A 27,089-nucleotide genomic window follows, 5' to 3' on the forward strand; every position below is an offset into this window, starting at 1 on the left:
TGTGCTCGGTGTCTTGGGGGGGGGGGTGGGAGGGAAGGGGAAAGGTCTGTAGCTGTAGATATTTTTTTTTTGAGGGCTTACAGAGTCCAGGTGTCCTGTATTAATTTTGTCCTGTGCCCTTGTCTGTCTGGTGTTTCTTCGCTCCCCCAGGGGTGTGAGACAGAGAATAGCCTGGTTCCCTGGGCTGTGTCTGCCTCACACCACGCCGGCTGTCCTCAGTCTCCTGTCTGTTTTTTGAGTTGGGTTTGTGTTGTCCTCTCACCCTAATCAATGAGGGCTCTTCACTGGGCTGTAGGAGAGCAGCCCTCTGTCCAGGAGGGAGCTCCTGTTCATATGCTTACAAGATGCGCAGCCAAGAACTGCCTGGGGGCCCTGCCCCCCTCCCCAAACCCCCCATCTCTGCAAAGGGCCTCCTTCAGCTCAAGCCTGGAGGCTCCAGGGCCGGTGAAAGGGAGCTAGAGGCCTCTCTGGTGGCTGTTTGTTGGCTGTGTAGGTTGGTTTGTGTGCCCTGGCTTGGAGCTGCTGCCTACATGCTCGCCTTTTTTCCCACCTCTAACAGTTGTGGAGCTGAATGCCACCCTCTGGTGGGGAGGTGGGACTCAGTATTTCACTACAGTATTTTGCTGGATACCTGTGCAAACAGGCTGGTGCTGAGAGTGGGAGCCTCCTCTGAGCCTGTAGGGTGTTCATCTCCTCTGTCCTGAATGGGGTGGTGGGGGCCTTGCATTTGCTTTCATCAGCCACTCCACTGCTGCATTTCTTCGGTTCTTCTGCAGTATTGTTGAGGGCTTGTGGCTGCCAGCTCCTGCCTCACGGACATCACTTGGGGTTGGACGCTCACTGAGTGAGCTCCTCTGGCTCTGAAGCTGCTGGTGGCCTGCCTGTGAGACAACACAGCCACCTGTGCAGTGGGGGAGAGGCATTGCCCCTCAGGGCTCAGCCCCAGCCCCCCTGAATCCTGGCATGCTGATCAAGGGACAAAACCCACTCTTGCTGAAGCAGCTGGTGCTGATGGTGCTGGGCAGAGCCAGCCTCCCTCTGCTTTTGGTCAAGGTAGACTTAAAAGCAAAACTGTGGAGAAATGGAGGGGTGACAAAGGGGTGTGCAACACCTCACAAGACACGCTTCACAGCATTATGCTGCTGGCAGAGACTGAGGGGGAGCAGTGGCCTCAAGAGGAGGAGAGCCCTCTCCTGGCGGGCATGCTGCCTGCCTTTGCACTCCTGCTCACCTCCAGCAGTATTGGCTCTGGGGCCTTGAGCTGACCCCACTTTCAGTGTCCCAACTCCAGACTGTTAATCTGTAACTAATGTGGGTTTTTTTTCTGAAATTTTCAAACTGATGTATATTTTAAGACCAGAAATAAACTATTTTAAAAGTAGATGGTGATGGCTATAGCGTTCTCTCTGTTGGTTAAGACCTGGACCAAACTGATCCTGAGCATGTGAGGGAGCAGAACCCCTCATGGTGCAATGTCTCACGTTTGCTGAACTGCTTGTGCCACCTTTTAGCTGTCCTAGGGAGAGGTCATCCTCAGTGCCCACTTTAGCAACAGCCTAGTTCCAGGTGTTTGTGCAAATCAAGTCATCCGTGTTGGAGAAGAGATGCAGACCCAGGTAAGGAGTGATAACATGGGGTGAGTGGTGTTTTACTTCTGTAATTGTATCCAAACTCTGGAAACTGCTCTCTGGGTCTGAACGTAGGCTGTCAGCTCCAGGAGCAGACTGAGCCTGCAGACCAGAATCCATTGTTCACGGTAGCACTTGTGTCACGGTTGACTCGGAAGCTGACAGCAGCTTAAAGAAAAGGGCAGATTATTTAACCAGGCAACTTTGAGAAACATCACAAAACAATGTGGACAATTTTCACCTTATTTAAAGGCTTTAAAGGCTGGGCTTGGCAAAACCTCTGCAATGAAGCTGCTTGTGCTGTAAGCAGCCTCAGTGTTACTAGTAAAATTCTGCCTACCCCATTTCAAGTATTTTGCTGGCTGTCATTCTCTCTGATCCGTGTCTTGGCAAAGACCTCCACGTACTGATCTAGAATAGGATGTGATGTAGCTAATTCTTGTATTATTTGTTTGTGTTCTTGAAGCTCCAGCTCTAAGTCACATGAGAGTATCAGTTCTCAATTTCAGAAACTGAGTTATGTAGAACATGTAACATACTCCCTCCCTGGAGTTTGTAAGAGGTTTATAATTCTAGTGTCAGTATTTTGTGAGGAGGGAGGGTTGGGGTTGAAGCCCTGCAAACATGAGAGAAGCAGTTCCCATAGGATGCTGATATGGACATCTGGAAGCATTTCCTTGTCGCGTTGAATGGTGCTGCAGAGCTCAAGGGCTGTGATGAAATTTCCTCCATCTCCCAAGTTGTGCTGCCTGTGCCCTTCTGACCTAGGTGTATGCAAAGCGTAACGCAGGAAGAGTTTCTTGTTTCTTTGTCCCCATAATTAATGATTTTATTCTGTGTTCCCTTGAGTAGCAGCTGCTGCCACGATTTAATCTTCCAGCCTAATCCGGGCCTTGAAATGCGATCTTCGTCGCCTAGCTCCAGCAAGGGGCACTTGGCTGGGCAGTGAAACCTTCACCAGAGGGTGCACAGCTGGCGCCAGACTCCCTGCCAGATGGGTTCCAGCCTGGCCCTCTCCCTCCTGGGCAGAGGGAAAGCCTATGGGACAGCAAACTGGGTTATGCCCGACCTCCCTCTAGGGCTGGGAAGAGAACCTCCAGGAGGCCATGGCAAAGAGTTTGCCCGCCAGGGATGGAGGGAGCCCACCAGCCAGGTGGGCAGTGGGGCAAGGAGCTGCTGCCCCCTCCCCACCTTCCAACACCCCCACCCCCAGCTCCTGCCACCAGGCAGTGATGGAGGCTTATGCCGCCACAAGTGGTGCCACATCTGTGACCTTTATAAAACTCTCATCGTGACAGCGATACAAGCAATAGAAAGAACATCTCTTATACACATCTGAATAAATACAGTCTGCACCCTGTGGGCACAGCCGGGTGTGGGGAGAGGCAGGGCAGCGTGAGCTACACGTACAGTGACTGGACAATCACAAGCAGCCAACGGGGCATGTGACAACACAGAGACGCGTGTAGAGATTTGCTTGGACCAGGCTCCAGTGCTCAGAGAGCAGAGGGAGGCATCAACAGGACGTGAAATGTGTGAGAAGACAGCTGGGGCAGCCCACTGGAGGCAGAGGAGCTGGGGGAAACACACGCTCCCCCAGTGGGCATGGTGCTCTTCTCGGCAGAAGCAGGCAGGGTAGCCCAGCTACATTTCTGTTTCTGCTAAGAGGCTGTCACCGAGACCTGACGTCATCAGGACCATCTGGGAGCTGGAATCTGTGTCAAAAGAAGGAGAAAACCATGAGTGGGTTGGGCTGTTGGAGAGCGTGGGGCTGTATGCCAGCTCCAGAGGTGAGGATGAGGAATTAGAGCGCCACAGGGTGGAAAGTGAACTGCTGAGAGGATTGTGAGATTAAGTAGTAACTAGGTCTACTGTGGCCACGCAGCAGAACAGAATTGATGTTTGGAGAAGGAGGAATGCGGAGACAGCAGCAAGAGCCCAGGGTGCAGATCTGCATTTGTTATCTTGGCTGTCGAGAGGAACATCAGCTCTGAACTGCCCCCACATATTCTTGCAGGTGATGCTGGTTGTGCTGGCCCAGCCATGCCCTCACCCAGCCCTGCACAGCCCTTTAAATCTGCACTCACCATGTCCTTTCAGCTACAGAGACAGTATCCAGGTGGCATGGGCCAGCAGGCTGCAAGCCAACCAACCCCACATAGGGTGGTGGTGGCGGTGCCTTCCCAAGAGCAGGGAACGCAGCGGGCAAGCAGCCATTCTATGACAGCGGAGGTCTGGAAATCCTGACTTCCTGTGCTGCATGAATGGAGGGTTTGTGCAGCCCTTCCCTGCCTGCCTCAGGAAGGTGAGGGCAGCTTGCTGGCTCTGCGACAGCACAGAGCACCAGCCAGGAACACTGCGACTCCCCCTGCACCAAGTGAATCAGCTGCAAGGAGGATGGGCACACATAGCAAGTAAGAAACTCAGCAGGGTACCAGTTTCCCATCCAGAACCCTTTTTAAACAGGAAAAAAATATTTTCTTCCTGGATGTGAGGGGGGAGATCTTCAGTGCCCATGTGCTTCAGATTCAGTCCTACACATTCAAAGCTACTGCATGGAATCTCTGTTTTGGGGATCAACTTCTGGAAACTGGATCCAAAACTTGGCCAGAGATGGCAGTAAAGGATTTTTATGGCTCTAATAAATGAAGATATAGATGTTTTGAGGCCCAGAGAGCTACTATGCTTGTTTGCTGTTAGTCTGATATGAGAATTCGGAAGGGGAAAGCACAACTAAAGGTAAAAAAACCCAACCCAACCCCAAAGCAGCAGGATCACAAGGCTTGTCATGACAATATATAGTATCATATATACGAGCAACACACAGCAAGCTACTGCTGTCTCCATAATACACTTTTTTTTTTTTCCCTGTTAGAAGCTGCTGCACAGATAGGCTGTTGCACCTGGCTATCCCCTTGCATGGTTGGGATGGAGATAGGAATAGCTGATACTGTGCAGATTGCAGGAGGTTCTTCTGGAAGCAGTGAGGAATGACATGAGTTTTGGCTAGGATACCTGGCAAAGGTCCCTGAGATCTTTAATGCTCCTGCCCTTGAGTTTTAAGACACTGCACAAAGATTTCGTTCCTGCAGCATCAGGGAAAACACCTCTGAGGTACCGTTTCCACTCTTTGCTGCAGCCGCATTGTCCTTGGAGGCTGCCTTTCCAACTGTGGCTCAGCCCAACACTATTTAACGTGAAGGTCGTGCCTGGAGGCTGTCTGGATTCTAGTTCACAGGGAGAAGGGACACACCCCATTCATCAACCCCACCATGAAAGACCAGTGGCACTAGAAACACCCCAGACATCCCAATTCCTTCCTGCCAGCCCCTGCCCACAGCCCAGGTCCCAGAGCTCTTACTGTTCTGGCAGATCCAGGGGTTCTTCTCCCTGGCTGTGACTTCGCGAGACTCCGTCTCCTCCTCTTCCTCACCCTCCGAGAGCAGGTCAGAGATCTGCTGCTGCAGCTCAGGACTAATGTTGTTCTCCGCCAGGATGAGTGTCCGTAGGGCTGTGGGGTAATTCTCTACCATGTCCAGCAAGGTCTGGGCAGAGAGCAAGATAATCATGCTGACAAACAGCACAAACAGCAGCTAGGCTGAGCAGAAAGATCTTCAAAGCTCTGTCTTCCTGCAAACTCCAGCCTTCCTCTTCTTACCTCTGCCTCCCCTTGGCTTTGACCTCCCTTTGCCAGGGCCTTCTGAGAGCCTGAAGGCTTCCCATCTTTCTGTGGGAAGAGCTGAGCTTGGATTTCCTGGCTCTTTTTAAAGAGGAGGGGACTGCTCTACATCCTGTTGCTCCCACATATCCAGGCTAGTCCCCTCTTATCACTGGGAGCTGGAGCTCTGAGAGGACAGCCTCTGCTACCACGCCTTGGTCCCTATCTGTCCCCAGAGCTTTAGCTCTGATCCCCAATCACAATTCCAACCCCTTACTTCTGAGAAAACCACACTACAAATAGAGCTGCGTGTTTCTCCCTGCTGACTTGAGGGAGATCTGGGAGCCCTAGGTCAGAGCTGTGGCTTACGAGCTCCTCCTGTGGCCAAATGCCATGGGCCAGGGGAATACAACAGCCACCCTGGGTGCAGGGAGGGAAGGGGGTGCATGTGGACACAAGGAGGGGTATGGAGGCAGGTATAGCTCCTAGGGCCTCTATAGACAGCCAAGACCTGCGCCCTTGAGATGTCAGTGATGCTGTAGAGTAACTGTGGGCTCTCTTACCTGGGCTGACTGGTTGGTAAGTCCTGTTCCCTCCAAGTCCAGAACTTCGAGGGTTCGACTGGAGGCCACAGCGACAGCGAGCATCCCTGCTACCTGGTCACCTGTGGGAGAAGCAAACCGGGGCTATGAGCAATGTCTGCCTCCCCTCATGTAATACCACATGCCCTCATGGACCTGGGGCTGTCATGGAAACATCCTCTGTGTATTTCTGCCATCAGACAATCTCCAAATCTTTGTTACCTTGGGTAAGAAAAAAAAAAAAAAAAAAAAGAAAAAGCTGTTAACAGAGAAAAGAGACAAGGCAAAGGTGCACCATTTTGTGGTTACAGGAGCAGTCATTGATTATCACAGGGAACATGAAGGAACACAGTGAAATTGGTTTTATTCCCTCAGGAACACGTCTTCCCAAATCTCCTTCCTACTCAAGGATGTGAGGGCCTTTAACATCTCAGATGCAGAAGAAGGAGCTGAATACCTCAGTCTAGGGGGAGGTCGGAGCCAGACAGGGGGCCCTGCACCAGCTGATGGACTGCATCCCTGGAAAGGGGACAGACTTTTGAGGGTGGACACAGCAGGGCCAGGAGCATTAAAGATTGAGGCTGGTGAAGAGACAAGACTTCAGCACTTTCTCCTGACATTCCCTGGCGAGTGCCAAGATATCATAAAACTGTGACACCTTCTCTTGGAAAAAAAAAGAGGTTGCTGTGCGGTAACACCCTGGATCCTTTCCTGCCCAAGAGGAGGTACCCGGTCAGACAGACAGGGCCTAGAGGAAGGCTCCGTTTCCAGAAGGGGTAAGGAGGGGTGCACCCTGTAATGCTCCGGGAGGCACGGCCTGGTCTCCTCCTCCACCACCTTGCAGCAGAGCTGGAGAGAGTTGGTTTCTATGGCAACCAGTGCCAGGCTCTCCTCCTCCTCCCTGCTCCACCGCCTGGAAGAGGAAGGAGGGATCGAGGGGACATACTGCATCTGCCAAGCCGGCGTCACTGCCCAGGGCTTCAGGAACAGGGGAGACGTGGAGGGTCAAACGTGACGACAAAGGCAGTGAAGTGGGCAAGGCACAACCTCCTTTCTGTGCCTCCCCGCAGGGCATGTGGCCACGTCACACAAGCAGAGCAGCAAGGCCGGCTTTCCCTACAAGCCGAGGGCACCTGGCAGGGTGAACTCGCTGCCAGGGATCAGAAGGCACCTATGCAAGAAACTGCCCCATCCTGCTGGTGAAGCTCTGCTGCCCTTCCAGAGCTCGGTCCCTGGCCCACCCACCAGCACAAATCACACAAATGCTGAGAGGCAGGAGTGCCATGTCCCCTGCCCCTCCTCCCTGGCCCCCCAGCTTACCTAGGGGGTTGTAGTCCAGGTTCAATACACGGAGCTGTGAGCTGTGAGCCACTGCAATGGCTAGGCGTCCCCAGCCTTTGCTTGTGACGCCTGGGTTGGCGCTCAGCGTTAGCTCTTTGAGGCCTGGAGAAGAAACAGAAGCCAAACCAGAGCCTTAGGGTCACCAAAGCAGTCTCAGGGGAACTAGTTCAGCTAACCAGGACAGCTTTGAGATGTGTCCCCTGTACTCCAACAGGCTAAAGGGTTTGGTTTGCTTTGACAACAGTCATCACTGCTTTCAGCAGTGTCCTTTCCTTTGCCCATGCTTAGACTGCCCCATTTCTCTGCTCTCCCAAACTGTGTCTCGCTTACCCTAAATAGTGAACACAATGGAAACAAGTAAGGGGTGTGTGAGGTGACTGACCAAGAGGTGGCATGAGGTGACAGGTTGGAGAGAGGATAATAGGGACAATAGGCTCTGAAGCTTGCACCCGAAAAGGGTTGCCAGTTGAGCTAACAGCATCAGTGGCACTGTGAGCACACAGACGAGAAGATGCTGGAGAGAGGAGGCAGAAAGCAGTTTGAAAGTCAGGAGAGAGGGGTGGTGTTACCTCAGCGCATGCCAGCTTTCAGCTCAACTGGCCCACTGGCCTCTGACCACTGAAGATCATCACCTGTAAAGATCTGAGTCATGATGCTAAGGCTATGACCACCCAACTACACACTCATAAAGTGCACCCACAAGCAGGGACGATTCCCAGGCACTGACAATAAAGCCAAGTGCTCAGGTGGTGGTACACCATATATTTATGTATGGTCATTACCAACATGCAAATGCAAAATAATAAATTCAAAGTCCAAGCTGTCCCCTCTTCCAGTTTCAAACACTCCCATCATGAACCAGAAACAACCTGTTGGTTCCTGAGCTCCAAACTGCCAGCAGGACAGATCAATAGCAGAAAGACCATGCCTGCCCGAGGGAACTGCTCCTCTATTGCTTGGCTTTTCTGCTTTACTTAAGTTGGGGAAATAAATTCCTCAGCCCAGGCAAACTATAGAGCTTGCCTCCTCCCGGGCTGAGGATTCACTGCTGCATGCATCTGCTCTATGTGCAAGCTCCACTGGTCATTGTGCAGCCCACAGCCCCTGGTGCTTACCGGACTTGGCCCCGTCAGGTGGCAGGAGCCCACAGATAAGGTTGATGCCTTCATCACCCAGCATGCAGTCTCCTAGATCCAGAGCCACCAGCGAGGGGTGGATGGAGAGAGCAGGGTTGAGGAGGGCCAAGCCTGCATCTGTCAGGGGACTCCCATGGAGGCTGTGCAGGTAAAAGGGAAAATTACTAGGCACCCTTCTTTCTGGGGGCTAACTAACCCAGCAGGGAGGGACAAGCAGACGAAATAAGGATGACAATTCCTAACCTCAGGTGGGGGAAAAAGCCCCAGGAAGACTCTACTGCAGGGATCACCTGGCTGCTATGGTGGCCCTCCTCTCCCGGGACGAGGGGGTGCAGGGGATGCCAGCGGGGCAGGGGCAGCCCCTGCCACTGGGGCAACCCAGGTTGGAGGGGCCAGGACGAAAAGCCAGGGCCGTGCTCAGCTGGGGGCAGGGTTGAGGGGGACAAGTGGAGGTGGCTCCCTCCCAGGGCGAAGGGTGACCCTCTGACACGTCAACGGCGTTTTACCACCGACGAGACTTAAACTCAGGGGCTGGCCCGGAGCTGCGAGCCCCCGCGGGACCCGTCCCCACCCGGGAGGGGGCCAGGGCATCCCCCCCCCGCCCCGCTGTACTCACAAGAGGGACTGGACGGAGCGGTTTGTCTTCAGGGCCTCGGCCAGCTGCTTGACGCGGTTGATGTTTGAGACGATGCCCAGGTTGAGGTTGAGCTGGGCCAGGGAGCGGGACTCGGCCGCCCCCCGGCAGACGTGCCCGAAGTCCCGCTCGGAGAGCTGGCAGCCCCGCAGCGACAGCAGCCGCACCGAGTTCTCCCGCAGGCTCTCGCAGATGTCCCGGATCTCCGCCCCCGACAACGTCTCCCCGGAGATCTGGATGGACCCCGGCAGCATCTTCCCCCCGCTCGGGGAGCCGCCGCCGCCCGCCGCCGCCGCCGCCCGCCGATCCCGTCGCGGCGGCTGGGCGCCGGGGGGGAGCCGCGATGCGCGATGCGGGCCGGGGCGGGCGCCGCCGCCGCCGCTACCGCCGGGCAGTCCCGGCCCGGCCCACCGCGGCCCCGGGGGCGTCACCGCGCAGCCTTACCGGCGGCCGCCGGGCCGCCCCGCTCCACCCGGCGGGACCGCCGCCCCTCCGCCGGCGGCGAGACCCGGGGGAGCCATCGGCGGGGGCTAATCCGGACCGGCACCGCACCGGGCTCCGAGCCCCGCGGGGCCGCACCGCCCCGCTGCGCCAGCACCGGCCGGGAAGGGGCCGGGCAGCCCCGCCCCGCTCCGCCCGCACCTGCCGGGCCGCCCCGCCTCCTCCCCGGGCCCTCCTACCGCCCGGGGCGGGCCGCCGCCGCCCCGCCACCCGCCTCTCGGCCCCCCCACATTCCACCCCGGTGTCCCCCGCCGCCATCTTGGGTCCCCGGCGCCACTCGAAGTCCGTGAGCGGCGACGCCGGCGCCCGCCGGCTCCTGGCCGCCACCCTGACGCGGTGGCGGGGCCCAGGCCGGCGGGGGCTGCGTCCCGATTGCTGAGGGGGTGCGGCAGGCAAGGGAGGGTGGGAGAAGCCCCTGGGAAGGGCCCTCCCTGCTGGCATCGCTCCTGCCCGGGGAAGAGGCAGAAGCCATCAGGCCATGGCCAGTTGCTTCTTGGCCTGAGGAACAGTATCCTCCTGCTGGCTTTGGCAACATTTATGCTTAAACCCGCAACACGTCGAGCTTGGGACCCATGGCTTAATGGTGAGGTCAGTGTGAACCACTTCTTGCAGCCCAGGGCTTGCGGAGGCAGCTGGTGAAAGGTGGAGGGGTTGGGGTAGCGCCAGCTCTTCAGTCCGGCAGCCATACCTTGCCCCCCTGCTAATTCCCAGGTATGGATCAGAGGAATTTTCCCTCTCTGTCCTCCGAGTCGGGTCATCCTGTACTCGGAGAGAAATAGGAAGCAGGGCCCCTGTGCTTTCAACTCCACTGAGCTGAAAAAGCAAGCCAGTGATGTGGAAATTAGGTTAAACCGCCTAAGTAGGCAGCTTTCTGCACGTAACTAATCTGGCTGCTGCATATAGCAGTGCCCAAGTGAATTCCAGTCTGGTGGGTAACTCGGGGACAAACCCAGGGTCCTCTGCTTGATTTCAGGCCAGAGCGGGAGAGAGGGGATGGACAGTGAGGAGGAAAGTAGGATGTGGAGGAGGACATGAAGCAATTCTCTTCCACTGAAATGGAGGCACAGGTCACCTGAGCCAAGGGCTGCACGTTAGGTCCTGAACGAGACAAGGGGAGCACCAGATAAGAAGCTGGACTCAGATGTCAACTGTAAGACTTTGGCTGCAGCATCTAATTTACAGTGTAGGTGTCACCACTGCCCTTTGAGTAATCCATTGCTGTTCTCTAGAGCTGTCCACATGCCTCCCTCTGTTTTCCTGTTGCACAGGGGTGCATGGACTCAATACTGTACCTGCGAGCTGTGCCAAGAACAGACCACTGGCCTGGCAACTCAGCTGCCCTGGGATATGAACAGCGGCCGCGAGCATGGAGATGTGCAGTACTGGTACAGCTGATGACTTTCAAAAAATGAGCGACTGATGTCTAAGGGCGCGTTAAATGGTCCAGGTGAGAACGAGATCCTATGTATTGCAGGGCTGTAAGGGGCAGAGGCTGGATGTCAGAGTGGTGGGCAGGGGTTGACGAGGAAAATACCAGCTGCTGATCAGCACAGGTCGACTGGAAGACTGCACTCAGTCTCACCTCACAATTACCTCCAGGCACTAATTAACCCATGCTTCATTAAACAGTCTATTATTAGAGAGGTGCTTGGAGGAGAGCCCCTGGGACACGTCCCACTTCAATTGACAACAGCAGCCCCGAAGTCTTGCTTAGAGAGCATCAGGCTGCTTCTAAAGCCCCAGAGCTGACATTTTCACTGCCTGTTGTCAGGAGGAAGAGCACATTGAGGAGACAAGTGTCCTACCTTGCTTTGTGCTCATACATTGAGAAAAGTGGCACAGGAGCTAATGGTTTAAAGCATTGGCTCACTAAACCTAATTAAGGGCTATGCAGAGGGGAATTTGGCAGTGGTATTTTGCGAAGAACTAGATATTGCTTCCTTGTCATGTGCACTTACCCAGCAGGTTTGGGAAGGTAGTTTATTGTTTACCTACTGGGGGCACAAAGAATGAGAGTTGACTCTCTAGACTGATACCATTAAGACAGAACACATAAATGGAGAAAAACAGTGGATGAGGAGCAGGTAGAATGGGACTAGACGCAGGAAGGAAAGTAAATGGAGAAGAAACAGCCTACCCGTAACCCAAAACACAACTAAGGTGACAATAAATGCAGCAACGATGGACTGTAAGAAGGGTTGGACTCCCAGGTACTGCAGAGGAGAGGAGGAGGTCATAGCATGCTTTAATATACATGTTACTTTCTTCTTTTGAATCTGACAACCTTATACTTTTATTTCAGCTTTAATAAAATGGAGCTTACACAGTTCTCACAGAGCTACCCTTCCTCAAAAGGGGGAGATTATTTCAGATTTGCTGCAAGGGAGGAGGCAGAAAATTATTTTAGATTTGCAGCAAGAGCCATGGCAGGAAACAAAGGCAGAGATAGTCTGGCATGATAGGGCTGTAAGGCTTGTCCTGATAACTAGAGGACTTGAGTAAGCACCGAGCGATGCCCTCCCACAGGGACTTTACTAGGGCTGCGTGCTCAGCATACTCCCTGCAACTGCAGCATGCAGGCATTTCCCTGCAAAAGCGCGTCCCTCTCTGTCAGCAAAAGGAGATGCTGAAGCTCTCAGCTGAGTGCTGAGTTTCTGGCAGTACGGAACAATTCAGCTTCCAGCTGCTGCTGCACAGAGAATTAATCAGGGCTGAGGAACTGGAGCAGAGCAAGCCCCCCAGCTTCTGAGAGTGTGCTTGGTTGTCACCCTGGTCATCTGTCTGCAGCTGACATAACACACAAGCTGTGCAGGGGAAGCATGAAGAGTTTGCTCGCTGCTCTCTCCTGTGCTTTGAGTGAAAACACAGGACACAGCTTCATCCCTCTGATTTAGCTAAGTGATTAGGTGTGGGAGGGGAGCACAGCTCTCCTCTGACAGTGTCCGTAGATCAGCGGTGATAGAGTGTGGTGCAGAGTCATTTTTCTTCTTGGCTGGACTTATTCTAGCCACAATTGTCTCTTTTTCCTTTCCATCCCCCCGCCTGTGCTTGGAGGGTTTGCACCACGAGAAACAGACCCGTTCCAGGCTGTCAGGGCAAGAAGCGCAAATTGGAAACCAACCTCCCTTGCAGTTATGAAGAGGGAAATATCAGAGTCACACAGCATTACAAACTAACACTTCCATCTTGTCAGGTTTAAAAGTAATAGAAATTCTAGGAGCTTAAAGTGGTTCAATTGGTCAAAAAACAGTCAAAAAACTACTAGCCCAAATCATTAATTTCATTCCCCCAAACAACTTGCTCTGAGTCGTGTTCTTCAGCCACAAAAAGTTTCCCAAGGTGGGTGGGCAGGGCAGGACAAGAGGGGGAGAGGAGGTGTCTATTACATATGTATTTGTTAGCAGATGAGCTTCTTGCTCTTGGAAGGGGGACAAGTAATGAACGCAGGAATAAGCTTACAGTGAAAAGTAGGTCTGTGACTGAAAATGCTCAAGTCCTATCCAGTGACATTTTTGTTTTAACGGAAGCAGATGACCAGCCTGATGACACCAGCTGGCGCCATCTTCCTCTCTTTCACTACACCTTGGCACTAGTCCAAATGCCACTACAGCTGTGTCCTCTCCCACTAATATAACCAAGAGGCCAAAGAATCATAGAATGGTTTGGGTTGGAAGGGACCTTAAAGATCATCAAGTTCCAACCCCCCTGCCTTGGGCAGGGACACCTCCCTCTGGACCAGATTGCTCAAAGCCCCATCCAGCCTGGCCTTGAACACTTCCAGGGATGGGGCATCCACAGCTTCTCTGGGCAACCTGTTCTAGTGTCTCACCACCCTCATAGTGAAAAAAGAGTGCAGTTCTGACACGCTGTCTGCCTTGTGCACAGCTAGCTTGCTGGCATACCAAGAAAGGGAAACATCGTGTTGGGTTTTTTTTTGGTTGGGGTTTTTTCTTTTTTTCCCCAGCATAAAAGTGTAAGGGCGAACTTCTCTGAGAAGTGACTCCTCTTCCCAAGTCATCCAGAGCTAAAGGGAGAAGAGAGAGAAGGTGAAAGCCAGACATCAGCAAACAGCTTTCTACTCTTGGACCAGTACAAGTTAGAGCAGTGAGGGAAAGCTACGTCTGAACTACACAATTGTGAGTTACTGCAGTAAGCCTAGGCTAGGCTGCTCTGCTTCCCCATTCTTACTGCAGCTTTCCTGCACCAGTATGCTGGAGGTACATATGCCAACTCTACTACCATTGTACACTCCCCATTTCTCCCTTTGTTTAATGGAAAAACCCTGGAGAAGAGTTTGCCAGAGATTCTCTCTTAAGGCTCCAGAAGTCCTTGCAGAAATAAAGACCTAGACTCAGCTTGAAAAGTCAGACAGGACACAGCAGACTGTGTCTGGGGGAGCAGGATGCAGCTCCTGCTCAGAGCGATGGGGTTAAAGTCCTGTGGCTGGGAGACATGACAGCAAGCTGCACGAGGCTGGGCTGAACTGGCCTCTTAATAGAAATATCCACAGAAAACCATGCACAAACATGCTGCCCCTGCAGTCAGAACTGCTGTCCCACAGAGCAACATGGGCAGAAGGGTGATAAGAACAAAAGGTGCTGTGAAAGCATGAGGACAGATACATTTCTGACGTACGCAGGAGAAGGGATGGTGAGGTGAGATAGCAGCTTGGACCAAGTGAAAACAGAGGGATCAGTCTGGAACATGACAATAAAGAGAATGTAGTTAAATGTTGTGCTGTTCCTGAAAAATCTTAAGAAACTAAAGTTCCTGTGCCTTTTGGCCTATAGAAAAGGCGCCCAAGACAGACCCCATATCAGAGAGTACTTGAAACAGGACAGCAGAAAATTGCAAAGAATCCTGTTTTGAGTCTAGGACAGGACAGATAAAGGTGTCAAGATCCAACACCACTCTCCCATTACACAAGTAGGCTCAAACGTAATACATCACTCAGCACCAACATCAATTTAATTCTTCCCTCTTCAGGACAGGAACAGGGCAGACAGCCCTGGGGTTACATCAGCAAGCGGAAAGAGCGGTAAGGGACAAATTGCACTGGGAAATCCCAGCTAAACATGCAGGCAACAGAACCACTCTACTCAAGACAGCCCAGACCTGGTTGGGGGAAGAGCACGGTTCTCCTGAATCACTAAGGTGCAGTCCACTCAGCTGCCCAAAACCACAACCTAAAGGACAGGTCCAGGAAAACAAACCCCAAGCCTTCTTCCTGCTGTTCTGTCCTGTTCCTAAGAGGCAGCAAGTTATTATGGCCCTATGCAGGCCCAAAAGTAGTGAAGGAAGCAAGTCCAAGTCTGTGAAACTACAGGGTCAATGCAATGGCTTTGGCTGTTGTGTTCAGTACAGCATTGGAAACAACTGGAATGTCTCGGGCAACTCTCTGAAACGGTGGCATGTTGGGTCCTTCCAATGTGTCCAGGATACCTGCAGGGAACAGAAAAAAAGAGGAGAGTGGCAAGAGTTAGTTAGATGCAGATGGCATGTTTCTTCTTGCTTTTCTCTCTGGCTGGGTAGTGGTTGATGGTGGCAGGGCCCAGGACATGCACAGCACTTGTAGGTGACGAGAGGAGACATCTAGCCCCAAAGACTGAACAGGAGTTGAACACCTCCATCCAGAGACCACAGGATACAGATCAGAGCTTGTCCTTGGGGCAGGGAAACCGCATGTTCCCAAGAGGAAAACAGATCCTTTTTGGGTGCCAGATCCTCTGCCATTTGACCCGAATGCAGACACTGCCAGGGACGCTGCTCTGCCGATGCAGGTTGATAAAATCCTCTCCCCACCTCATCCCAGCACAGATCCTGCTCTTAGACCAATTGTTTGCTTTCATCCTGAGATAGACTTGCAGACTCACATGAGGAGCTGCAGCTCAGGGTGCAATGTGGGATTTTTATCACTGCAATGCAAACAGAGATGACGCTTGGCAGGAAACACACAGACTGACATAAGTGTCCTCCAGTCCCTGTCAATTACCCTCTCAAGACCGATCATGAGTCTTGGAGTGCCTTGAAGAAAATTGCTTGGAGTATATTTTATCCTATTTCATTGGCAGAAAAGTTGCAGATCAGGGCTCAGAACCTTCACCATAAGAACAGATCCAGAAAAGTATAGTATTTACATTTAAAGGACTTGTAATGCTATGCTATAACCTCAAATTATGCAGATTTATCTGAAATACCATGAACACGTCTGGCTGCCTAAACTCATAAAGAAACTTGCAGAATTGCATATTTAGGGATCTGGAAACTCTAGCAATGGGGTAGGGGAAGACCTATTTTTTTTTTTTTAAAGGAGATTGAGACTTTGTTAGGAGAAAAAAGAGACACAGAAAGGGGACCTGAACATGTATAGCCTGGTGAACAGCACTGACTGGGAAAGATGCAGCTTCTGCTACGTGTTGTACAACACGAGATAAAAAAGGTGTTACACAAAGAAGGAGAAAGGCTTGTGACACATTTCCTGATCAGAGAAAAGCAACCCGACTGCAACAAAATTCAGGAAGGGACTGGACATCTGCATACAAGAACAGTCAGTGCTGTTACACTTCACTTGTGGGGAAAGAGTAAGTATCCTGCCTCCCAACTTTGGTCTTAAGTACTAAAACTCAGTGCATAGAAACTATCCCACGCCTATCTGCTGCCCTACTTTGACAGCTCCCTCTAATAAAGCTAGTGCAGGTCATTCTTGGGTTGGAAACCAGCACAGATGCCCTCAGGTCAGATACAAACTGTCCATCCTTTCCCTCAGAGATGGCAAAAAGCAGCTCCTCCTCCCCCAGGATATGCTTCATATCTCCCTTGCTTACCTTCTACCACCTTGTGATAAGCAAAGTGCAGATAGAGGAGGAAAAGCATATGCAGAGCAGCAAGGGTCCCACACAGGATGAGCCGCTGGGTGTGCCCCACGGTGCGTGACACCAACACAGCAACCTAGGAGAGAGGTGGAGATGAGAGACAAGGTAGCTGCTACCTGAACCTCTGGCACTGCAGTCAGGAGCACACAGGAGGATGGGGCCAAGTAGAGCCAATGGAAACACTGCTTACAGCCTTTCTTGCAGTTTGCGTCAACAAATTCAGAGTAATCTGACTTTTTTTCACGTAGTGAACCTTGCCCAGCCTCACCAACAGCATGGGATGCTCAGGCACGACTCTCCACAGCAGCAGGGGCTGTAAGGGACCAAACCTCCTGCAGCTGTTAGAATGGGTGAGGATATTAATCCAGGTGTCACCTCCATACACCAGTGGCCAAATGACCCAGGAGTGTCAGGCTGTCCTTCACAGCAGCCTGACTGGTTGTGAAATGAACTGCCAGAGGCCCAAGGAACAGATAACAAACAACACATCTCTCCCTTTTTTTGTCCCCAGAAGAGGAAGTCCCCAGGCTGCTTGTCCCTTACCATTCGTAGTGTAGAGAGTCCGCCAACACCAAACCAGAAGATATAAAAAAGGGAGTGGAAGTGGATATTATAGGTGACAAAGAGAGTGATGCAGTGTCCAAAAAGACCGTAGCCCTGACAAAACAAAAATATTCATGTTACAAGCGTCAGTGCCATACAAAAGGCCATCGATCAAGAGCATGAGCAGCCTATTCCCGCAATGCTTCACCAAGGTAAAGCTTCACAAACCACTCATTCAATGTCAACGCCAAAGAGTCAACCAGCACAACGATTTTAACAGCAGCTCACACCCAGATAATCTGTCTGAAGGATTCACAGGGATGTCAGAGATTGCAACAACTTGGGAAACAGAGGACAGAGCCTCTGATTCCAGAGAAATTGGAATCTCCTGGTTTATTTACCACCAGGCTCTCAGATCACAAAGTGCAAAGCAGGAGACCTGCATGGAAGAACTGCCTCTTTCTGCTACTGCTGTGCCTGGGATGGGGCAAGTCAGAGGATCCTGGAATTCCAGGTTGTACCAAGTGCAGTTACTTGGGACCACCGATTTACGAGGACTTTCCCTGTTGTCTGAGAAGAGCTTGTGCTGCAACATCATGCAGCCAACCCGCACCTTGGGGTAGCTCCATTTTTACGTACCAACAGCGACAGCATCTGCACCATCGTGATTTGGGCGTTGCACAGATATGCCAGGAAATAGATGAAAGAGGAGACGCCCAACCAGTAACCGAAGCAGGTGCCAATGGCTGTGCCCATCAGTGTGCCTTCCCTCTGTGGAGACAGCATCAGGATGAGGAAGACTCAAAGAAGTGGCCTGCCAGCACCTAAATTCCACCTCTGAGTCCCAGAGCCTTTCTAGGCATTATCAAGTAGCTGGCTAGCAGCATTCAGGGTGCCACGTGGCCTACACCCCAGCTCTCCCAGCAGCAGAGCATCAAGACTTTCTGATGCGTCCTTCCTCCCATCCCCAAACAAACAGGTTCTTCCTCAAATCCATGTGCTTTTCAGCAAGATGCTATTCAGTCATGGAAGAGGTTCCCTCTCCATTTCTAGCGTCATTATAGCAATCCAGAGCTCAGTTAAACCACAACTTATCGCAAAGACTTAACGTACAATGATGGTGTCCGAGGTCTTCATTCCATGCAAAAGGATGGCCACCAGTGTGAAAACAAGCATAAGGGGTCCATATAGCTCACCTGCAATCTTCTACAAGAAGAGACAGATCAGGGAAGTTTCGTTAGTGCTCCTCAATACCAGGCTCCCCACCCCAAGGGATGCAAGAAGTGCCTTGGCTGATGTTTATCACCTAGCTGCCTAAGAAGGAACAGCAAGGCCACTGCTGACAGGAACCAGGCAGAATAGGTTGGGCGATGAGGAGTCTGGGATGTGTGAAGTCTAGAACTGTAGCAGCACTAAAGGTAGCACAATGAAGTTTGGAACAACCACAGGGAAGGGTTTACCAATGCTTTCAGGGAGATGAACACCTAACAAACTCGGGTCCTTAATCACATGAACTACTTTACTTCTATAAGGTGCCTGTGGAACATTCACTTGGCCACGGAGTCTGATTCAGCAACAGGGAACTCACCTGTGGGAAATTAATCATCTTCACAGGAATCATGGACTCCAGCAGCCTGCATCACACCAAAGCAGGGAATGACACCAGGAGCAGGGAGGACAACAGGATGGTTAACAAAATGCTTCAAAAGTAAGAAATCCCATACACTCATTACCAGTGTTTTCTGCTGTGGTCATAGGCCCTGGGGGACAGAGATTCCTTCTAAAGGGTCACAAAAGGTAACTAAAGGAGAAGAACCTACTGGGTTAACTCTGCCGGGGGGATTCAATGAAAACGTTTAGGGATCCACTGGGGGTGAGAGCTCATCGACAGAGCAGCAGGAAGGAAAGGCACCTTTCTTCATCCAGCCGCACAAAACTTTGCCTTTTTGGACACAGCTATGTCGCAAGCCCAACAGAAGCCACATAACGTAGCTGAGCGCTAATAGGCTGAAGATGCTCCAAAGCTCCTTTTTCCGCCCTGTGCAGCAATGCCGAGTGACAGGGCGACCGGCCCACCTGGGGGACCTCATTAAGGACAGTGGGACAAAGCACAGTTTGTTTCCCCGTAGCTGAGCCCTGCTGCAAGGCTGGCAGCCCACCCCGGCGTGCTCCCTTTGGTGGCGGGGGAGCAGCCATCCCCCCCCTCTGGCAAGAAGTCGCTGTCCCCTTCCCGGTTCCTTCCCCGGCGGAGGTGGCCCAGGCCGGGCCCTGCCCACCTGGCTCGCACTTGGACAGGCTCCACGTCGAAGTAGGGCCGGAGGATGTCGATGTTGGCATAGAGGCTGAAGGCCCTGGAGGCTTGCCTCTTCCCCACCTGCCACATCTGCGGAGAGAAGGGAGGTGGCAGCGGCCGGCCGGGGCCCACCGGGGCTGGGGGCGGCGGGGTGCCGCACTCACCTGGTCAGCCACCTGCCGGCCCAGCTGCCCCCGCAGCCCCTTCATGCCCAGGAATTCCCCGTCCTCCTCCTCGGCGGCCCCTGCCTCGCCGTCCTCTTCCTCCTCCTCCTTCATGCGCTGGTGCATCTCCCCCATGTCCTCGAAGCTGGAGCCCGACGTGTCGTCCATGTTCTCCATGTCGATGACGGCGGAGCCGCCACCCTGCGCCGGGGCAAGAAGGCTCGGTCAGCGCCCGCTCGGCTGGGCCCCGCCGCACCGCCGCCACCCCAGCCCGGCCCCACCTGCATGTTGTCCTCGAAGCCGCCCCAGTCGGCGGCGGTACCGCTCCTGCCGCCGCCCGCCGCCGCCCCCGGCGCGGACATGGTGCCCGGCCCGGCCCGGCCCGCGCCGCGCTGGCTGCTGCCGCTCACCCGGATGTGACGTTAGCGGCGGAGCGGCGCCTACACTCTCACGAGGGAGAGCCGCCGTGGCCGCCATCTTGTGTGTGGCGGAGGGCGGGGAAGGGCGCAGCAGGGGCGGGGAACGACAAGACAGCCCGGGGGGGAGCGAGGCGGGCGGGATGCGCAGCTGCGGGGACGCCGGTCCCGTCGGCCGTCGGTGGGAGAGCGCCGCGCTCCGCGGGAGCGGCGAGGCCACGCGTGGGCGGGCGGAGGCCCGTCACGTGCCGGGGAGCACCGCCCCCCGCTCCACCGCCCCCCGCTGGCGGCGGCGGCCATGGCGGCCAAGCGGCGCACGGACGAGATGCGGGACCGCGTGGTGCTGGGCGAGTTCGGCGTCCGCAACGTGAGCGGGGCGGGACGGGGTGTGGGGTGAGGCGGTTTGAGGGGCCCCCGGCTACCAGCCCCCCTCATGGCGCCACCTGTCCACCTCCTCGCAGGTCCACACCACCGACTTCCCCGGCAACTACCCTGGCTACGAGGACGCTTGGGACCAGCGGCGCTTCGAGGAGGTGGGTGAGGGCCGCCGGCGGCTGGGGCGGCGGTGGGAGTGGTTGTGTGTATGTGTGTGTGTGGGTCCCACGCGCGGAGCCCGGCGTGACCGGCGGCGCGTGGCCCTTGCAGGAGTTCCGCGTGGACGTGATCCGCGAGGAGGAGGGCGCGCTGGAGTTCGACATGGTGGGCATCGACGCCGCCATCGCCAACGCCTTCCGCCGCATCCTGCTGGCCGAGGTAGGGCGGCGGAGGGAGGGTGGGCAGGGACCGAGGGTCGCCGGGGCGGTGCGGGGAGGGCACGGGGGTCCCTGCCGAGGAGCGGGGAGGGCCCTGCGTTAGGTCAACCCTTGCGGGCAGCTTCTGGTTTTGGAAGAGGGCTACAAAGATGATTAGGGGCCTGGAGCATCTCTCTTACGAGGAAAGGCTGAGGGACTTGGGTCTTTTTAGCCTGGAGAAGAGAAGATTGAGGGGGGATCTGATCAACACATATAAATACTCAAAGGGTGGGTGTCAGAAGGAAGGGGCCAGTCTTTTTTCAGTAGTGCCCAGCCTCCAGGACAAGAGGAAACGGGCACAAACTTGAACAGAAGAAGTTCCATCTAAACATGAGGAGGAACTTCTTTACTTTGAGGGTGGCAGACCACTGTGCAGAACACAGGCTGCCCAGAGAGGTGGTGGAGTCTCTGTCCCTGGAGACATTCAAAACCCGCCTGGACATGTTCCTGTGCAACCTGCTCTAGGTGGACCTGCTTTGGCAGAGGGGTTGGACTAGATGATCTCCAGAGGTCCCTTCCAACCACATGTGATTCTGTGAATTCATTCTGCACGTGTCAGGTGCCCAGAGGGAGTTAGGGCCTTAGCAGCATGAGTGATGGCGCTTGTTGCTCTTAAAGTGTGCTATTGGTAGTGTCTGTGGATCAGCCTGCCCATCACTTCTTGTGGTCATTCCTTTTTTTACAAAAAAAAAAAAAAGGAACAGGGAAGGGTGTATATTGGGTGTAAGGGTATATTGGGTAGCCAGATTTGGCAGAAATAACACTGAATATTATTTATGGGAGAGAAGGGACACTCTAGCTGGATATTCTGTTGGCCTGTAGCTCAACAGTCATCTTATGCTGACTTTATCTCTCATCTCCTTGAGGTGCCAACAATGGCTGTAGAGAAAGTCTTTGTGTACAACAACACATCCATTGTGCAGGATGAAATTCTTGCTCATCGCTTGGGCCTCGTCCCGATCCGAGCTGACCCTCGACTCTTTGAGTATAGAAACCAAGGTGAGAGTCTTGGATCTAATAGAAATATTGAATGTTTACCCCGGAGTAGGAAATCAGGGTTGCGTAAACAGAGAAAAAGTGTGATTCCATAGAGGCTTATGCTGTTCTCCCCTTCCCAGGAGATGAAGAAGGCACAGAAATTGATACTCTGCAGTTCCAGCTGAAAATAAAATGCAGCCGAAACCCTCAGGCAGCCAAGGAATCATCTGATCCTAATGAACTATATTTCAATCACAAAGGTGAGATCTCTTCTAAAAATAGGTGCCATTTTTTTCTTTTTTGGTCTTGGGAGACAGGATTTGGACTGTTCTCTTAGCCCTGTGAGTAAAGAGAGCTGATTCCTTCATTCTGCAAAACACATTTTTTGCCGTCTCCAGTCCTGTACAGGTCAGCAACCTGTTTTGAGACAGCAGCTGGCTGATGCTTGTGGCTTCTCTTCGCAGTGTACAGTAAACATATGACGTGGGTGCCCTTGGGGAATCAGACAGACCTCTTTCCAGATGCTGACTTCCGACCTGTTCATGATGACATCCTCATTGCACTGTTGCGGCCTGGCCAGGAAATAGATGTGCTTATGCACTGTGTCAAGGGTATAGGTGAGTTGTGGGTCCTGGGGCAGCGGGAGGAGGAATGTGAGTGCTTGGACTACGGCACAGCTATGCAAAGGGGAAAGGTGGAGAAATGGCTTTCTCCCTGGAACTTTAGGCCCTGGTATCCTTGCACTCTTGTCCTCTGAGGCCTGCCCTCATCCTTAACTCTAACTCTTTGTGCAGGTAAAGATCATGCCAAGTTTTCTCCTGTGGCCACGGCTAGTTATCGACTGCTTCCTGACATTACTCTCCTGCAGCCTGTGGAGGATGAGGCAGCTGAGCTGTTGCAGAAGTGCTTTTCCCCTGGAGTCATTGAGATCCAGAACATCAAGGGTACTGTTTTCCTGCTCTAAAGTTCCTTACAAGCCTTAGCAGAGACTGATGAGAGACTAGAGCCAAACCTCGTAGAGACAAAACCACATTGTGGTGTCTTGCTGATCAGCAACTGTTCATGCTATTCTGAGCCTGATTTTATGGATGAGTAGCTGTCACAAGCTGATGTGTTGGGTGATGAACTGAACTGGGATCTCCCTGAAACACTAAGGCATTGGGAGTCTACCTGCAGAGCCCTGCAGCTGCTGACTGCAGCTTCCAGTACTGCTCAGTTGTCGGTAAGACTGGATAGCGAGCTTGCTCTTTCCAGCAGTTGAGTGTGGAGAAGACTTCTTGTGTCCTGTCCAGGGGTACATACAAGCTTTGTGTTTGGGTTGGAACTGTTCAAGAAGACCAGTCTGTTGGGGATGTGTTAATTCTTTATATTGATAGCTTTGCTGCCTTTGCTGATGTGGGAGTACACGTTTGAGGGGTAAGCACCACAAGGCACCTATCTGCTTTCATCTTTTTCTCTTTAGGAAAAAAGGTGGCAAGAGTAGCCAATGCACGGTTGGACACATTCAGCAGAGAAGTTTTCCGTCACGAGGGTTTGAAAAACCTTGTGCGTCTGGCAAGAGTGCGAAACCATTACATCTGTAAGTGCCCCATTTTCCACAGGTCGTAGAGCCCTGCTGTGGTTTGTGCAGACAAGCTGGGCCCCTGCCTCCCACTTCCCCCCCACATCATCAGCATTCATACGTTCATGTTCCAGTGGGTAACTACTGAGGTGTTGCTTTGGGATTGAATGTGTTTGTGCTTCCTCTGGCAAATGTAACCTCTTCTCCTCTGGCTGTGAAGATCTGGCTTGTCAGGAGTGCAGTGTAAGGGAAGACGAGGGACAGAAATGCTGGAGCCAGGTGTAGGCTGAAGCTGCCTAGTGGCTGTGCTGACTCATGTCTTCTATGCAGTTTCAGTGGAGTCGACGGGTATCTTGCCTCCAGATGTGCTGGTGAGTGAAGCCATCAAGATCCTGATGGGAAAGTGTCAGCGCTTCCTGAATGAGCTGGACTCTGTGCATATGGAGTGACTGGGCTGGGAAGCGTATCCCTGCACTGCTGTTCTGGGCTTCCTGTATCTGCCTGCAGGGGTGATTCCTCTTCCATCGGCGAGAGGTTTGAGATGGACTTGTTGAATCCTAGGACCATCTCTTTGAATTTGTTTTCTGTTGGTAATGAGCCTCAGTGAGGAGATGCACTAAAATAAAGGCTTTTCTTTACAGCTGTCTCCTTCTGTGCTGCTCCCAATTGTGAGACTAATACACAGAGAAGACCATGCAGCAGGTCTTAAGGTGAATAATGCATTTTAGATTGCATACAGTATGTGAAGAGGAGTGATATGGCAGCGTGCTAAAGCACTTCGCAGCAGGTCAGTAAGAGTTAACAAGTCAGTATCAGTGCAGGGCTGTTTTGCGAGTGTCTCAAACCAGTTCTGGGGTAGTTAATGTGGTATGTAAAAGGATGTACTGTCAGAGGGCTGGGACACCTCTCCTGTTAAGAAAGGGTTAGAAGCGTGCAAGGTCAGGTTGACCTCAATTTTGAGCAACCTGATCTAGTGAAAGATGAACGTGCCCACAGCAGGGGGTTGGACTAGAGGGTCTTTGACAGGTCCTTCCAGCCCAAACCATTCTATGATTCTGTAATAGAGTACTGGCCTTCTCTGTGCAAAGATGTGGTTTAAAAAACATGGCTCTGTAAGGACTGACTGTCCTTTCTTAAATAGCTCAAGGTAAGGTGTTTCTTCCCAGGTGTGAGATTTGACTACTCTGTTCCCCCTTTCAGTGCCCTGTACTTTGGGCGGAACTGGATGGTGGAGGGCAAGTGACAGTCAAAGGCTTGTCTCCACCCAGGGAAGCCTGGGAGGACTTGCAAATTAGTTGCAGTGGTGAGCACTACTGTAGTGGGCATGGGGTAGGTCTTGGCTTGTGAAAGTCTCTTTGCAAGCTGATGAAGGAACTGGAACTTCAGAGAATGGCTGGGAGTACTGGTGTGTCCCAGCAGGAGGCTACTTTAGTAGCATGTGCACCTTTGTGTTACTCTTTCACACTTTCCCATACTCCTTATGGGACTTACCCAGGCACAGCCATGCCAAATGTTTCTTTCACTTTGGCAACATGTACCCTTCAAGCTGTAAACTGGGACCTGGCAGCTGTTGTGGAATTAATATAAACCAGCTCTGAGTGACGTATTATTACTTTTTAAATGCAATTTTCCCCTTGCCTTCTATTTTAATTACATAGTCTGGCTTGGTTCATCTCCTCCCTGATAATGTACGTTGACTACCAGCAAAGGTGTCCCTTTTTGGTAGCTGGAATAAGGAATCCTGAACAATCCTTAGGAAGGCAGCGTGAGCAGAGCAGAGGGCTCAGATCTTACTGAAACAGATGAAAGAATAAAAATGAGACCATGACACCACATGTATGAAACTGGAATAGCTTTACTGACATTCGGAGGTGTAACACAACCAGTTCAGAGACAGCTTCGGATTTAAACATTCCTACAAAAAAGGTTCTAAAAACCATTTAAAAAAAACCAAACCCTTGTGTCTAGCATGAAGTCACAGAATGTTAAAAAATATCACAACACAATATACACCCAGCCTTTGCTAGAGCCAGGAACCATGTTAGCTCAGAGGTTAAAAAAGTTTGAGGCCAGGAGGAAAGTGAAGGCTGCTGGTGGAACAGCAAGGGCAGGAGGGTAAGTGGATTCCCAGAGCCTGCTCATCCTTTCTGTGCTCTCACCCCTCCCAACCCCAGCTTTTCTGACCAGTCTGTCCCAGCAGAGACACCATCTTCTCTGCCCACCACAGATTATTACCTGTTCTGTCTCCTGGATGTCAAAACTGCCAGCTAGCTCTGGACAGACCCTCCCAACTTCTCTGCTAACACTAGGTTAGATTGAATGTCATGTAAGAAGAACCAGCTTTGCAGACTGGAGTGGTCTGACAGTCCCACCTCATCTAAAACCCAGTTTCTGACCTGGCTCCCCCTGCCCCCTGCAAACTGCAGTATAAACCCCACCCCTCCTGCCCCGCTAGGCAATTCTCCGAGAAGTACCAGGCTGGGTAAAAACACAGGCTACTGTCACCTCCACAGCAAGAGAGTGAGGAGATCCCTTTTGGTTTGCAGGTGCTTCAGATATTGGTCCAGATTTTGTGTACCCTGCACTGGCCATGTTCTAGTCTACAGGGCATGGTAAAAAGAAATAATAATTAAAAAAAATAAATCTTTCCTGCTCCCCCTGAGAGATGTCCAAGAAAGGCTGGCACAAAGCCTTCCATTTGGCTCTGGATAGAACAAGCTGTATGATCCTATATATATACATTATGCATGTATATATATGTATGACAGTATCTGCCTCCTAGAGAGCAGCTGCACCTTAAAAAGGCTGATCTCGAGGGAGATCCTAGAGCACTGCTAGGTGTCCTGGCACACAGCCCCCAGCCCCCGGCTCAGCATCCTGCGGGGAAATGGATTCATCAGAATACTGGTCTGCTAGGGACAGGTGCCGACAGGCACGGTGGAAGTGTCCGATCCGTTCCCTACGGAGCCTGGCTACTAGCACCCAGAGGAAGATGAGGCTAGCTCCTTTTCACATGGCGCACTACTCTGCCTTTTGCATTAATCCTAAACCCCAAAGGATGAAGCAGTGGAGCAAGAGTGACCCAAGGCTACAGGATGACCAGGCTTTACCTAACGGAGTCTGTGGGCTCAGCTCCCACCTTGCAGAGAAGCAGAGGCCTAAAGATGCTCATCCAGTGGAGGGGAGGGGAAGGAATCAGGAAAAGCTTAATAGACTGGTTCAAATGCCACCGCAGGCCCCATCCCAGTGTAGGGAGGAGAACGGGACAGGACCTGTAGAGGGGCTTTATTCAGACAAACGCTTGTGGAGGTGGTGACAAGGAGAATCTAATGTGCTTACTATGAGGAGAGACAAAATATAAGGTAGGGGAGGAGACGGTTGCAGCATCCCAAGCTCAGGGCTCAAAGAGCGCGTTGAGGCCTTCCCCATCCTCGTTTTCTAGCACGTCTGTCTCCAGTGATGGCTTCACCATTTTGAAGAGAGATGGGAGGTTCCGGATATGAACCTCTTTGCGGAACTGCTCCCCAAGGGGCTTCTGCAGAGGACAGACAAGCAGACATCAGTCATTACTACCTTCACAGCCCCACTCAGCTCAGAGGCAAACCCCAGATTCTGAGCAATACCTGGGCCTGCCCCCCACACTTGCATTTTGGGGAATCCTGGGCCTGGTCCCTCCCAGGTGCCAGGGCACTGAGGTAACCACCAGCACACCGAGGTAACCACCAGTGCACCAATTCCCCAGCTCCTAACCCAGTGCCACCAGGCTCCAGTGATACCATTCTCACAGAAGCCCAGCACCCACCTAGCAGCTTCGCTCAAACATTTTAGCACCCTGTTCCCCCGGGCACCTCTGTGCAAGGTACCCCCTGTCTCTCCGTGAGAAGTCATTGCTGGAGGGTCTGCTCAGTCTGTGGTGCCACCCCTGCTGTACCTCCAGGGTGAAGAGAGACAGAACAAACACTGAGAATATGCCTCAACGGCCTCCTGGCTGG

General features: G+C 52.7%; 4 protein-coding genes across 7 annotated transcripts in view; 1 reads left to right on the plus strand and 3 right to left on the minus strand.

The window, feature by feature from the left end:
* Positions 1 to 3,272: 3,272 nt before the first annotated feature.
* LRRC73 (leucine rich repeat containing 73) lies at positions 3,273 to 9,232 on the minus strand. 2 transcript variants are annotated; one of them, XM_074169146.1, is made up of 7 exons: positions 8,961 to 9,232; positions 8,324 to 8,484; positions 7,188 to 7,310; positions 5,850 to 5,950; positions 5,040 to 5,173; positions 4,747 to 4,785; positions 3,273 to 3,399 (listed from the first exon to the last, which is right to left on the minus strand). In XM_074169146.1, exons 1-7 carry the CDS (start codon positions 9,230 to 9,232, stop codon positions 3,273 to 3,275), a joined length of 957 nt encoding a protein of 318 aa, XP_074025247.1. The 2 variants fall into 2 exon arrangements, with proteins under 2 accessions (XP_074025247.1, XP_074025248.1); XM_074169147.1 differs by lacking the exon at positions 4,747 to 4,785 and having other exon boundaries at positions 3,273 to 3,343; positions 4,990 to 5,173.
* Positions 9,233 to 14,430: 5,198 nt separating this feature from the next.
* Positions 14,431 to 19,725, minus strand: YIPF3 (Yip1 domain family member 3). Its single transcript, XM_074168865.1, has 9 exons — positions 19,633 to 19,725; positions 19,352 to 19,552; positions 19,171 to 19,277; positions 18,483 to 18,528; positions 18,008 to 18,100; positions 17,534 to 17,665; positions 16,895 to 17,008; positions 16,304 to 16,427; positions 14,431 to 14,921 (listed from the first exon to the last, which is right to left on the minus strand). The coding sequence occupies exons 1-9, from the start codon at positions 19,711 to 19,713 to the stop codon at positions 14,800 to 14,802; spliced, it is 1,020 nt and encodes a 339-aa protein (XP_074024966.1). The 5' UTR covers positions 19,714 to 19,725; the 3' UTR covers positions 14,431 to 14,799.
* Positions 19,726 to 20,048: 323 nt separating this feature from the next.
* On the plus strand, positions 20,049 to 23,742 carry POLR1C (RNA polymerase I and III subunit C). Of its 2 annotated transcripts, XM_074168825.1 has the most exons (9): positions 20,049 to 20,134; positions 20,229 to 20,300; positions 20,413 to 20,520; positions 21,425 to 21,557; positions 21,677 to 21,796; positions 22,001 to 22,153; positions 22,331 to 22,480; positions 22,999 to 23,115; positions 23,428 to 23,742. In XM_074168825.1, exons 1-9 carry the CDS (start codon positions 20,066 to 20,068, stop codon positions 23,544 to 23,546), a joined length of 1,041 nt encoding a protein of 346 aa, XP_074024926.1. In that variant the 5' UTR covers positions 20,049 to 20,065; the 3' UTR covers positions 23,547 to 23,742. The 2 variants fall into 2 exon arrangements, with proteins under 2 accessions (XP_074024926.1, XP_074024928.1); XM_074168827.1 differs by lacking the exon at positions 21,677 to 21,796 and having other exon boundaries at positions 20,066 to 20,134; positions 23,428 to 23,546.
* Positions 23,743 to 24,935: 1,193 nt separating this feature from the next.
* Positions 24,936 to 27,089, minus strand: part of XPO5 (exportin 5) — a 31,250-nt gene continuing 29,096 nt past the window's right edge. For both annotated transcript variants that reach the window (XM_074168063.1, XM_074168061.1), the window contains exon 32: positions 24,936 to 26,632. In XM_074168063.1, coding sequence (XP_074024164.1) covers positions 26,492 to 26,632 — 141 coding nt within the window. In that variant the 3' untranslated portion in view covers positions 24,936 to 26,491. The remainder of the gene's footprint in view (positions 26,633 to 27,089) is intronic.

This window comes from Numenius arquata, chromosome 2, assembly GCF_964106895.1.
Source record: "Numenius arquata chromosome 2, bNumArq3.hap1.1, whole genome shotgun sequence".
Classification (NCBI taxonomy): Eukaryota; Metazoa; Chordata; class Aves; order Charadriiformes; family Scolopacidae; genus Numenius; species Numenius arquata.